Consider the following 12,327-nt stretch of genomic DNA (forward strand, 5'->3'; position numbering starts at 1 on the left):
CATATGCCACAGTTCTGAGATAGAAGATAAGAAGTCCAGAGTGTGATGGGATGCATGGAGCCTAATGCCCCTATTTATCCTTTCTTTTGTAACTGAAAATCTATGTAAAGATCTATCTTAAATGTGAGGAAGACAGTAAGTTGGAGAAATGTAACATAAAGAAGTTAATGAGAATTGAATGGGAGATTGTTTCGGCACGTAGTAGATGTATCTGGTCTTATATGAATTTAGTGTATTTATTATTCAAAGAACTACTTAGACTCTCCATCTTTCTATATATCGACAACAAATTGTTGTGTAATGTACCGGCTTACGAAGGAGGTAATATATATTATTAAAGGTTATTATGGTCACTCAACATTGTAGGGTTAGTTTAGTATTTTAACTTTTAACTTTGGAGCTTCCCACTTATACCATCACTACCATCACCACCACCACCACCACCAACAACAACAACTTTGTTATTGCAGCTCTATTCCACACCGCCATATCAAGAATATTAAGCCCTCCAGCCATCCTTGGATAGCATAACTTGCCCCATGATATTAATGCCTTGTTACTCAATTCCACCCCTCTAGTCCAAAGCAAGGCTCTACAAGTGGCTTCAATCGATTTCAAAATTTTAATAGGCAACACAAACACTTGAGACCAAAAGACTCGGACAGAAAGTAGGATTGTTTTGATCAATTTGACTTTTCCTGCATAGGACAACAACTTAGCAGTCTTATTTTTATCCTACCTGGCATCCTTTCTAACAGAGGTTGGCATTGATAGAAGAAACGCAAGAATTTTAGAACTGTTTTCGATGCTTATACAATAATATCATAGGAATATATATTGCTATACAACTGTAGGGTTAAAGTCCTATTCTAGGAAGGAGTATATATTGTAATAACTATACAATCAAAGTCCTATTCTATTTAGGAAGGAATATATATTGTAATAACTATACAATTAGTAATTAAGTCCTATTCTAGGAAAGAGTATATTTTGTGATAACTATACAATTATAACATTGACTAACATCCCCCCTCAAATTGATATTGGTGATCACACAGTAGTAATTTGGACATAAGGTAGTGATGTCGTGCGCGTGTCATCACCTTTGTAAACAAATCGGCAAGCTAATCATGAGAAGAAATGTATCGTATAGTGATGAGCCGATCGACGACCAATTCCCGAATGTAGTGGCAGTCCACTTGTATATGCTTTCATGTTGCACCGGATTTGTGGCTAGTTTAATCGCACTAGTGTTATCAGCATGTAACACCGTAGGAGTTGTAAAAGCAACACCGAGCTCAGATAATAGGCATTGTAGCCAAACAATTTCTGAACTTGCTGCCGACATAGCCCGATACTCAGCCTCCGTAGATGATTTAGACGTACGAGATTGTTTCTTACATTTCCAGGATATTAAGGATGTGCCAAGGAAAGCACAGTAAGTAAGTCATTGGAATTTAATATACATCAAGTGAGAGAGAAACCCTAGCCGCCACCATTACTGGCCGGAATGGCCGAACCAACCGGTGGACAACCTCCATCGGTAATCCAGAATACAACGAACACTCTAACTCCATAACCTACATTTTTGCATACTGAAAACTCTATACCCAAAACTCATAATCAAACTTATGCCAATTTATTCAAGCCCACAACTATAGATACCGCTACTGTCGAAATACCATCAAAGAAAATTACATACATCAATGGGGAACCATTCATTGCTTGGAAGTCCAATGAGATACAACAGATGATAGTGAAAGAGAAATTACAATGTGCAGTGATTGGTAAGTTTTCATACGACAATATTGATATTAAAGAACTCAGGAAGGTAATTCTAATACAATATGGAATTAAAGGTGTGCCAATCATAGGATTGCCTGATGAAAGACATATTCTGATAGGACTAAATTTTCTGGAAGATTATGTTAGAATGATGTATACCCCTGCATACTACCTAAAAGTGCATGACATGTATTTCCAAATGAGACCTCTCATATGGGATCCATGGTTCAATCCAAAAGAAGAGACTTCTAGGGCTGTAGCTTGGATAAGCTTCCCTGAACTGCCTCCAAATTTCTTTGCTAAAGAGGCTGTGTTTTCCATGGCAACTGCAGTTGGAAAACCTTTAACTGTAGATCTGGCCACAGCAAACAAAACAAGGCCAAGCTGCGCAAAAGTCAAAGTTGAGGTTGATTTATTAGCAACACTTCCAAAGAGGATAAACATTGCTGAAGAGGATGAATCAGGAATACTAAAATCAAAATGGGTAAGGATTAATTATGATTACTTACCAAAATATTGCAAACACTGTAAACTCCAAGGTCATGAGGAGAAGGAATGTAGAGTTCTTAATCCTGAACTGGCAAAGCAATTCAGAGAAGAATTAAGGAAAGAAAATGCAGAAGTTGTTTCTACAGAAGCACAAAATAAAGAAGGCATTCAAGGGAGAAGGGGATGGTACAATACTGGTAAACAAGAATGGATGCAAAGAAGGAGCAAATACAAGAAGGATAAATCAGGTGTTATAATTGGAGAAGTTAGTCCAGTACAAAAGAATAAGGAGGGAACCGTGGTAACTACCAATGTATTTGCAGCACTTGAAGAGGTCTCAGAGAATCAGGACAATGTGAATCAAGAACAGGTGCCACAAGAAGATACTAGAACATGGATTGAGAAGAGCTTCGATATCCACAAAAGCCATGTAAAGGAAACAGAAAACAAGCCACAAGAAACAGAACAACCAAAAGGGGACAACATGGTATCTGGAGATGAAAAACATAACAAACACATAGAGACATCAAGGGAACAGCAGATAGTAAATGATGATGTTGAGGGTATTTTACTTGATGAGTCCCAAATGCAGACACCAGGCAAAAGTATTCAAACAAAACCTGCAACAAAAAGTCATCAAGGGGAGGAGGATGAGCATAATAATAAGAGTACACATCGATCTAGTGTGAACAGCAGCAAGACAACAGCCACAAGCAGAGGGGAGAAAACACTATCTGATGCACATGTTAATATGGTGAAATTTCAGACTCCAGATCTAAATCAAATATTGTAGGGAAGGGAGAGTGATAGTCAAAGCAAAGCATTGGCACCACAAGAGAATCATAGCAGATGGGATTTGAAGAGCCGTGAGGAAAATGAACAAGTAGGGGATAGTAGTACTAACAATATGGAAATGAGGCAATCAATCAGGGGAATGTAGAAGGGAAACAAAAGGATAAGAAAAATCATGATCTTAACATGGTGCAGCCTGAAGAAGGAAAATCAACAGTATCAGGACAGATAACAGTGTGGGAGGAGATACCAAAATCAAAATTTAATATTGAAGGGGGAAGCAGAGATCTAGATGTGCATACTATAGAGCATAATTTGGAAGCAGCTGTTAGAGCAGGAGATATTTCACCAAAGTATCTTTAAAAAGGAGGAGTAAAAGCAAAGAAAAAGATATCAAGGGAGACAAGTGTTCCACCTGGGAGTGGAGTTCATACTAGAAGGCAGATTAATAAACTTAATAAACCATGATGAATGCTCTTATATGGAATATTAGGTCTGTTAATACCATGGAAGCTTTTACAAGGTTGATAAAACTGAATCAACGATACCATTTTGGTTTTATAGGCTTAATGGAACCTTTTCAAGATCCAGACAAGATAGAGGAATATAGAAGAAGACTTGGAATGGAGCATGCAATAGTTAATATATCTGGTAAGATTTGGGCTTTTGTGGAAGAAATATTTGACTATTACATAATTATGGATCATCAGCAGCATTTATCCATTAAATTAAGGGTTAGAGGAACCCAGGAGGATATGCTAGTGCCACTAGTGTATGCAAAGTGTACTCAAGCTGAAAGATTGGATTTGTGGGACTCTCTGGAGGATTTATCTACTTCAGTTGATATTACTTGGATTATTGGGGGTGATTTTAATGCAATAACTTCAGATGATGAGAAATTTGGTGGTCTTCCAGTAACCATTAATGAAATTCAGGATTTTAGAGGTTGCATCCAGAACTATGGAATATCAGATTTGGGATTTAGTGGCAGTAAATTTACTTGGTGGAATGGCCAAAGTGGTGATGATTGTATTTTTAAGAGATTGGATAAATGCATGGGTAATCAGTTGCTACAAGCAAAGTATTCTAGTGTAGGTATCAATCATCTGATCAGGAATGGGTCAGATCATGCTCCTATGTTAATTTCTTATACAGGAGACAATAGAAGTATCAAAAAACCTTTTAAGTTTTTGAAATTTTGGGTAAATAATGAAGGTTTTATAGAGTTGATTAAACAAAATTGGACAGCTGATTTTATGGCAAATCCTTTCATACTTTTTCATCATAAACTGAAAAAGGTGAAAGCAGCTTTGGTACAATGGAGTAAAGCAACTTTTGGGAATATATTCCAAGAAATTGAGGCTCTTGAAGAGGTCATTAAGGTGAAGGAAACACAATTTCAGAGTCTTCCAACTCCTACTAACAGATAGGAATTGCATAAAGTGCAGGCAGAATTAAATAGATATTTACATCTAGAGGAAGAATTTTGGAAACAGAAAGCTGGGATGCAGTGGTTTCAAGATGGGGATAGAAATACAAAAAAATTTCATGCTTATGTTCAGGGGAGAAGGAAAATGATGCAAATAAGAAGAATTCATGGGGCAGACGGGAATTGGATAGAAGAAGAAGAGGGAATAATTGATGAAGCCATCAGATTCTACACTGCTCAATTTACAAAGGAAGAAGATCCAAAAGATTTTGAAATTCTAAATCACTTGCCCAGAATGATTTTTGAGGAAGATAATTTGTGGTTTGAAGCAGAACCAACTAAAGAAGAGGTGAAGGCAGTGGGTTTTCAACTAAATGGAGAGAGTGCAGGAGAACCTGATGGTTTTACTGGTGTATTTTATCAAGTTTGCTGGGGAAATTATTGGAGAGGATGTTACCAATATGATAAAGGCTTTCTTTTGTGGAGCAGAACTGCCCAAGTTTGTTACTCATACTAACCTGGTCTTATTACCAAAGAAAGAGATGGTTAACACCTTCTCTGATATGAGACCAATTAGTTTGAGCAATTTTGTGTACAAAATCTTTTCTAGAATGATTCATGGGAGATTGGTGTCAAAATTATCTGATATTATATCACTCAATCAGTCTGGATTTGTTAAAGATAGAAGTATTGTGGAGAATATACTGTTGACTCAAGAAATTGTGCCTGATATAAGGCTGAGGACAAAAGATGCAAATGTTATAATTAAGCTGGATATGGCAAAGGCCTATGACAGGGTATCTTAGTTGTTCTTAACTAAGGTACTTAGGCAGATGGGTTTTTCAGAGAAGATTATAGACATGGTCTACAGGATTGTTAACAATAACTGGTACTCTGTGTTGGTAAATGGGCAGCAACAAGGTTTCTTCCAATCTACCAGAGGAGTAAAGCAAGGGGACCCTCTTTCCCCTACTTTATTTATCCTAGCAGCTGAGGTCTTATCTAGGAGTCTGAATGCATTTCATCAGAAAATCCAGTTTAAGGGTTTTGGTGTGCCTAAATGGAGTCCAAAAGTAAATCATCTTGCCTATGCTGATGACATGATCATCTTTACTTCAGCAGATGTGGTATCTTTGCAAAAGATAATGGGGATTTTGAAGAATTATGAGCCGACTTCTGGTCAAAAGATTAATATGGACAAAAGTGCTGTTTATATGCATAATAATGTCACAGGGGACATTAGTATCACAGTTGAGATTGTAACTGACATTAATAGAAAAGAATTTCCTTTTATGTATTTGGGTTGCCCTATTTATCATTGTAGGAGGAAGAAGGAATTCTTTAATGCTTTGATCCTTAAAATCATGAATAGATTACAAGGCTGGAAGGGTAAAATGTTATCATTTGGAGGAAGGGCAATTCTTATTAAACATGTGCTTCGTATGTCAATACACATGTTATTAGCTGTTAACCCTCCTATTAGGATCATTAGGCGAATTCACAAGATGTTTGCTCAGTTTTTTTGGAGCAATACTATTGGGGGCAAGAGCAGACATTGGGTGGCTTGGAATAAATTGTGTGTTCCAACTCCAGAGGGGGGCCTAGGTTTTAGATCCCTTCATGATGTGTCTTTGGCACTTTTTTGTAAGCTCTGGTGGAATTTCAGGACAAAACCTACCTTGTGGAGTGCTTATATGACTAACAAATATTGTAGGAAAGAACATGCTATAGTGGTACAATGGAAACAGGGGTCACAGACCTGGAAAAGAATGTTAGAAGCCAGGGACTTAATAGAACATCAAATTTGGTGGCAAGTTAGGAAAGGGGATTCACAGTTCTGGTTTGACAATTGGACTGGATCGGGAGCTTATACTATGTAAATCCAGGGGATACTTATGATGAGAGAATTCAGAATGTGAAAGAAATGGTAGTGGAGGGGAGGTGGAATAGAGAAAAATTGATGGAAGTACTCACTGAGGACATTGTTGATCATATAATAGAGAATATAACCCCACCCAGGGAGGAAAGAGATACTGATAGATCATGGTGGATACTAGACACAAGTGGGGAATTTTCAATTAAATTAACTTGGGATTTTATTAGGCTGAGGGGACCACAAGTGGACAGTTATAGGTTCATGTGGATAAAGGGGTGCCTTTTAAGATTTCTTTTTTTTCTTTGGAGATGCTGGAAATACAAAATTCCTACAGATGATGTGTTAAAAAAGATGAACATCAATTTGGTGTCTAGGTGTTGGTGTTGTATAAGTCCTAGGGAGGAGACTATGCACCATTTGTTTCTAACATCAGATACAGCTAAAAGGACATAGTCCTTTTTCTGCAATGCTGCAGGAATAAGCATGGAAGGAGTGCAGCTGCAACAATTGATTGTGAAGTGGTGGAAGGCACCAGTAACTGGCAGATTGAAACAGATATATGTTGCAGTGCCATCAATTTTAATGTGGGAACTTTGGAAGAGAAGAAATGGTATTAAACATGGGCATAGGAAGGCTAATAGTTCAGTTATCTATCTAGTTTTACTCTCTATTCAAAGACTAGTATTATGCAGGAATCCCTCTATTAGAAATATTCCTGTTGGGTGGAAGGAATTGATTCAAATGTTGGAGGGAGGCAAGGCAAGAGTGAAGGTAACACAAGTTAGATGGAATTTACCTCCACTGGGGTGGTGTGCTTGTAACACAGATGGTGCTTCTAGAGGTAACCTAGGGAGGAGTGCCTATGGTTTTTGCTTGACAGATGCTGAAGGGAATTTACTATATGCACAAGCTGAGGAGATTGGTTATGCCACAAATATAGAAGTAGAAATTGTGGATATTTTGGAGGCCTTGAGGTACTGCAAGCAAAAGGGGCTTCATAACATCATTTTTCAGACAGATTCTCAAACTATTCAGAAAATTTTATCTGAAGAATGGAAACCTCCATGGAATATTGCAGGTTGGGTGGAAGAGGTGGAGGAATATAAAAGGGATTTGGATGTCATATTCAATCATACCCTAAGGGAAGCAAATAAGTTGGCTGATGCTTTAGCCAACTTTGCTTTAGATGAAGGTCATTTGCAGTGCTACTTGTTTGAGGAGTTGAATGTGCAGATGAGAAGAATTCTAAATAGTGATAAGAGTCAAATTCCATATCTAAGAATTAGGAGATACTGAAGGGGATGGAGGAAAAAGGAGAATGGACACTAGGAGATCATTTCATTCAAATCCTGGAGGAGGAGAATGAGACTGATTTTTTAACTAATTGTTTGTTTATTTTTGCAGGTTTATGTTACAGGACTAAACAATACGGAAGAAATGTCAACTGCTGTGTATTGGATCTTAGAAACAACATGTCACATACCGGACAGCAATACAAGCACAGAAGGTACAACAATGACAGGGATCAAGTAGAGATGGTGTGGGTCTACTTTGTGGTATTAGTACCAGATGGTACTCAGTCAAAGGGATACACACTACATCTATTTGTATCAATGTCAAAGGATAATAACAAGGTAGGGGTCACACGAGCACACATAGGACAGACCTTAGGCATCAGGTAGCAGAGAAGCTAGATACAAAGATCAAAGGCTACTGGGAGAAGGTACATATCATACAGAAGACACACAATGAAGAATCTCAAGGCATATCGTGCAAGGAAAACCACAGGCCACAACAATCAGAAAAGTCACAACACAGGACAGGCACATATATACAAGGTAAAGCTAGTGTCATACAGATACAACAGGTTCAACAGAGAGGAAGAGTACACAATCAAATTCTAAGTCATGACCTATACCAAAGAGATTTGATGGTTGCCTTATTTGTGGTATTAGCATCTTATGATGCTCAGTCAAGTGGGCAGAAATTAAATCTATACAAGTATAAGCCATGGCTAGAAGGAGATTTACAACAGATACAGGTATACATGATACAAAAAAGTGGGGAACAAATAGAGCGTACAAAGTCACTGCAGATACAACAGTTTCATCAGAGTGAAAAAGTACACAATCAAATTCTAAGTCATGACATATACAAAATGGATTTGATTAATGTCTTATTTGCATTAGCATTAAATGATGCTCATTCAAGTAGGCAGAATCTAAATCTACACAAGTATAAGTCACGGCTAGAAGGAGATGTACATCAGATACAGATACACAGGACAAATCAAGGAGGGGAACAAATAGAGTTTACAAAGCTTACAGGTGAAATGAAGCTCAGATCCAGCTGGTTGCGGGAGCATGGAGTCATCAGAAACACGAAACAACTCGAAACCTCAACTCGTATTAACAAACGAGTCAACAGAGAAAGAGGGGGATTAATTCATGTTCAACAACAAGCAATTAATGGAACAACAAACAACAATGGAACAAAAGGGCCGAAATCGACTAAGAACACGTACCAGAAAAGGAAAGAAGAAGGGACCATCTTCAGATCAGCTTCAAAGAGTCGCAACAAGTTTCAGACAAAACAGCGTGAAAATAGGGAAACACATTTCATATATCCCCAATTTAGAAACGAGGGTCAAATGTAACCTATTTGGACCAAACTAATTTTGGGCCGGTCATTTGCTCTTTTATTTTCTTTGTTGGACCTTTTTCTTTAAATAAATAAAAAACCCAACTGGGCATAATTAATTTTTAAAAAAAATGATGTGCCAAGAAACATGCACCAACCAGTAATGGAGCGACGAGAATCTAGACAACCAACCCAATCTGCATCAGTATAACCTTCAAGACGTAAAGGAGAATCGGAACGGAAGAGAACACCTAGACTCATAGAACCCCGAACATACTGAATGACACGAAGTAATGCAGTGTAATGTACACAGTAAGGATTAGCCACAAAATGACTTAAAACTTGTACTACATATGGGATGTCTGGCCTTGTCGTAGTGAGATAAACTAATGATCCCACCAACTACCGATACAATGTAGGATCACTGAATGGTTCTCCATCGGCCTCCTAATACTTCGTATTAATCTCCATCGAGGTGTATACAACCTTGTCATCAGTAAGACTAGCCGTCGCAACAAGATCACTAGCACACCTTTGTTGTGTAAGCATGATCCCAGTAGGCAAGTATAAAACCTCAAGCCCAAGAAAGTATGTCAGTTATCCCAAGTCCTTCATCCTAAATGAGGCATGCAAGAACTCTTTCAACTTCGTAATATTATCTGGATTATTCCTGTGATAATGACATCATCAACATAAATGAGAAGTATTGTGATACCTATCGGAGAAGTGTGAAGAAACAAGGAATGATCTAAAGAACTCTGAGACAAGCCCACAGTCTGAATCGTGGACCGAAATTTATCAAACCAAGCTCAGGAAGCCTGTTTTAAGCCATACAGAGATTTACGAAGACGACAAACTACATTTGGTCTTGGTAGAACACATCCAGGTGGTAGTTTCATAAACAAAACTTCTTGCAGGTTGTTGTGCAGAAAGGCATTTTTCACATCCATCTGATGTAAGGTCCAGCCTTTTATTGAAGTCACAGCCAATAATGTTCGCACCTGTCACGACCCAGCTAGGGGGCCGTGATGGGTGCCCGGAGCTGGCTACCGAGCACCACGCATCATGTTAACTATTATACCCAACCTGAACATATATACATAATTTCTCAAGTATTGTTTACTATGAAATGATCACTAAACATCTCCCAAAGACATGCATTTATATACCTAGGCCTATAAGGTTCCAAGATGAGGAACAAATATACACTGAAGAGATCCTGAGACATCTACTACCCACACATATGGATCTATGAGCCTCTAACTAGAGTACTGAGATCATAAGGACGGAACAGGACCCCGCCGTACCCCAAATATGTACACAAAAGAATATACCAATAAGCGGCAACTCTGGAGTAGTGGAGTGCTCCTGAAAATCTGCTGAGTAGGCTCCTAAGCATCTGTGCCGTCTCCCTGTCTACCTGCGGGCATGAACGCAGCGTCCATAAAAGAAAGGACGTCAATATGGACAATGTACTGAGTATGTAAAGCATGTACAACAGCATAATAAAGAAATGAAATAGCATAAGATGAAGAGCCAACCTGTAACTGATTGCCTCTTAAGGCGGAATCATACATGCTAGCTTTTATATATAAAAAAACATCTTATCATGGACATATACATATATAAGCTGCTCGACCATAAAGGTACGGTGTGATCATCATTAGCCCGCGTCCAGGCCTCCCGCATCCGGGGCGTAAGCTGCCCACTGCATTGGTGTGTCTGCCCAGCCATGTAGGCACGGTGTGATCATACATGAAAATAACATAAAGCATGCATGAGAGCCCAAGTGAAAGCTACAACTCTATCGGAGTGACGTAAGGTCGATAACCTTCGATTATGTTATGAATCAAACATCATCGCTAGGTCTCATCTTGAAGGAACTAGTATCATGAGGTGAGGAAAAAACAAGAAATAATACCAATGAAATCATAAAGATAGAATTATCAAGCCCATAATAGCATCATCTCATAGCCTTTGGAATCTCTAAAGTAGCATCATTATCACCATCATTATCATGGAACGCATCTCATCTCTATCTCATAAGAAACTCTTAAGGATCATAAACTTCCAACTTGTGGGATGTAAGAAGGTCATGGAAAAATATAAGGGATGGTGATATAAGAGTCATGCCTTTTTTAAAGAAAGGGACTAGCCTTACATACCTTTATGTCTTCTTAACGACTAAACGTTCTCCTTCCAAGCTCGCAACTCTACATTCAAGAGGATTCATACTAAGTTAAATCATTAAAAACATGCTTAAGTCTAATCTAAAGCGACTAAGCGCTAACAAAAACTGGGCAACATTTCCTTTGTTTCGACCACTTTCTCCATATAATAAACAACTCCCAAATAGCAATAGCAACACCCATAATATCATAATTAATAGATTTCTCAAGTTAAACATCGTTCACTTCTCAAATTCACTTTCAAATTCATCCATAACCATGACTACAATACAATGCCATACTCATTCTTCACATAATACTTCATCAATGACATCAGCATCATTCATAACAAGATTATACTCATCTCACACTAAAGATCATGACTCAAATTAACTTACTACTCAAAATACCATTATTTCCATATTTGAACTCATATTCTACTTTCTTCTCTAATCCAACTCTTTTAACCACTCAATACTTTTAATAATATGAAATAGATGTAAAACTCACTTTTGATTTTATAGGAATGATCTTTGGATGAATATACTTTACTTGAGAGAAACCCTAACTTCAATACCAAAAGGAATCTTGACTTCTATCAACCCTAGTGAGCCTCTTTTGCACTAGATCCTCTGGATTCTTGGTAATTAAGCCTTGTTTTCTCTTGAATTTGTGTTAATATGGTGGAGGGAATATTCTAGAGCTCTCAAGACCTGTGGAGAAGGTGGAAATTGAAAAATAAGAGCAAGGGTCGTCTATTTATAACTGGAACTGGAAAGTTCCTGCGAGGCGATTCAACGAGCGGGTCGACAACCCGTCGACGTGTCGACGGTCCGTTGACTTGCTCCGTCGACTTACACCTGCAGATATCTGATTGAAGAAATGTATTGACGGTGTACAGCGACGGTCCGTCGACACTGACTGATGTCTGTAGAATTTCCTGATTCAGTTCAGATTGTGATGATTCGATCCGTTCAACTTCTAATCCTGTAAGTTACCAGGAATACCTGATGGTACATTTATACACGGGGTAAGACACTTTAAAGACACTTTATATTCCCAAGCTCGGGCACGGGTCTCCATTCTTAAGGCATACCCGACTAGGAGCCATAAGTTTTATTATGACGAAAACGAGAGGTGTAATAGTA

At 38.2% G+C, this 12,327-nt stretch overlaps 2 protein-coding genes across 2 annotated transcripts; both read left to right on the top strand.

The window, feature by feature from the left end:
• Positions 1–1,750: 1,750 nt before the first annotated feature.
• Positions 1,751–3,067, top strand: LOC132612922 (uncharacterized). Its single transcript, XM_060326992.1, has one exon. The coding sequence runs from the start codon at positions 1,751–1,753 to the stop codon at positions 3,065–3,067; it is 1,317 nt and encodes a 438-aa protein (XP_060182975.1).
• Positions 3,068–3,252: 185 nt separating this feature from the next.
• Positions 3,253–6,375, top strand: LOC132612923 (uncharacterized). The gene is made up of 5 exons (XM_060326993.1): positions 3,253–3,419; positions 3,560–4,448; positions 4,515–4,994; positions 5,161–5,292; positions 5,410–6,375. The coding sequence occupies exons 1-5, from the start codon at positions 3,253–3,255 to the stop codon at positions 6,373–6,375; spliced, it is 2,634 nt and encodes an 877-aa protein (XP_060182976.1).
• Positions 6,376–12,327: the final 5,952 nt, after the last annotated feature.

This window comes from Lycium barbarum, chromosome 10 (assembly GCF_019175385.1).
Source record: "Lycium barbarum isolate Lr01 chromosome 10, ASM1917538v2, whole genome shotgun sequence".
Taxonomy (NCBI): domain Eukaryota; kingdom Viridiplantae; phylum Streptophyta; class Magnoliopsida; order Solanales; family Solanaceae; genus Lycium; species Lycium barbarum.